The sequence below is a fragment of the Brassica oleracea genome, chromosome C6 (assembly GCF_000695525.1).
Source record: "Brassica oleracea var. oleracea cultivar TO1000 chromosome C6, BOL, whole genome shotgun sequence".
In the NCBI taxonomy this organism is placed as follows: Eukaryota; Viridiplantae; Streptophyta; class Magnoliopsida; order Brassicales; family Brassicaceae; genus Brassica; species Brassica oleracea.
The window spans coordinates 22,220,021-22,221,675 of NC_027753.1; the positions used below are offsets into that span (position 1 = coordinate 22,220,021).

General features: G+C 39.2%; 1 protein-coding gene across 1 annotated transcript; it reads left to right on the top strand.

Moving 5' to 3' along the window:
* The first annotated feature begins 1,038 nt into the window (after positions 1–1,038).
* Positions 1,039–1,446, top strand: LOC106297747 (F-box protein At2g35280-like). The gene has a single exon (XM_013733927.1). It carries the CDS (start codon positions 1,039–1,041, stop codon positions 1,444–1,446), a length of 408 nt encoding a protein of 135 aa, XP_013589381.1.
* The last annotated feature ends 209 nt before the right edge of the window (positions 1,447–1,655 follow it).

A 1,655-nucleotide genomic window follows, 5' to 3' on the forward strand; every position in this document is an offset into this window, starting at 1 on the left:
GAGAGAGGATGCCAGATCGCAGCCAACGACGCTTATGCGTGGTGTCGAGAAACTACTACATGTAAGTCAGTCGTAATAGTAAAAATAAGGCTGTCTTTAAAATTCATAAAATTCTTAAGTCAGCCGTTTTATAAAATTAATAATTCAGCCTTTATAATTTTTAAATCAGCCGTAATATGTAATAACTCAGTTGTTTCATATTTTTTTTTGTTAATAGGGTCGTGTAACTGCCGCCAGAGAATTAACGGTCCAAAGGATTGATGATCATCACACTGAAGTTAAATATGGATCTTCTAGCGAGTCTTTAAATGTTGTTAATTTGGTATAGCGAAAGTGCACATGTCGGCGTTTCGAACGCGAGAAATTACCATGTGTACACGCAATCGCAGCTGCAGAGTACAACAATGTTTGTCGTATATCTCTGTGCAGTCCTTACTATAACAGTGAATATTTGGTGAGCGCATACGCTGAATCTATCATGCCGGCTGACTTAGCTCAACCTGTTCCAGAAATCGTGGCAAACCAACCGTGCTTGCCCCCGTATATTTGTCAACAACCATGAAGACCTAAGAAAAATAGGGTGAAATCTGCTTTAGAAGTTGCACTTCAAAACAAACGTCTTAGGAAAGAACACACATGTTCTCGATGTAGACAGAGTGGCCATAATGGGAAAACTTGTGTGATGTAAGCAAGTGTTGTAGGGATTTTCATGTTTTTGAATTACGGCTGGGTTTTTGTTTTCACTTATATATATTACGGCTGGATTAGGGATTTTCATATATTTGAATTACGGCTGGGTTTTAGTTTTCATTTATATATATTACGGCTGGATTAGGGATTTCATGTATTTGCATTACGGCTGGGTTTCTGTTTTCAAATGCAACAGTTATAATTTCCGTTCAAAATAAGAAACGTCGCTAAGTCAATAAACGACTGATTAATTGAAAGAATTTATATTACGGCTGAATAAATAAGGCATTTCTCGAACAATTATATGTTCAACTCTATATTTTTTACACAACTTCTCTCTCTATCTAAATGAAATATTTCCCTCTTCTTGAATTGCCTGAAGAAATTCAGGCGTTGGTGGTTGAACGTGTGGCCCGTAACTCCTTCCAAGATCTCTATGGCCTCAAAGCATCGTCCAAGTCGATGAAAGCATTAGCAGAGCGGCGTGGTGTATACTATTTTTACGATGTGTTATACGTTCCCTGGGGACTCAATATGCCTTCGCAGTTGTTGAAATCTTGCTACGCTGAGGGAAATCCAAGCACACTTTATATAAAGGGTGTACAGTTCTACTTCACATTCGACCTTCAAGAAGGTCTTTCTCTCATGAAGCATGCAGCAGATGCAGGATATGAGCATGCTGTGTATACACACGCAATTACTCAAGCAATCTTTTTGTGTGATGGGCAGTATTTTAATGGTATTCCAAGAGAATGAGTTAAAAGGATAGGGAAACTAGTGCGATCTGTGAAATGGGATGGGGTTTGTGGCATTCTGACGAGTTCCGCCAAAATAGGGCGTTGTTCATTTCAAAGTTTGTTTCGTCATTGTACAGATGCCAATGTGCAACACATGTGTGGCGACAATGTCTCTGCTTGTGGCACCTTGATATGACTAAGGATGACAACATGTGTGAGCGCTGTTTC

Coding starts and splice junctions, on each gene's coding strand:
- LOC106297747 (XM_013733927.1), top strand. CDS start 1,039: ATGAAATATTTCCCTCTTCTTGAATTGCCTGAAGAAATTCAGGCGTTG.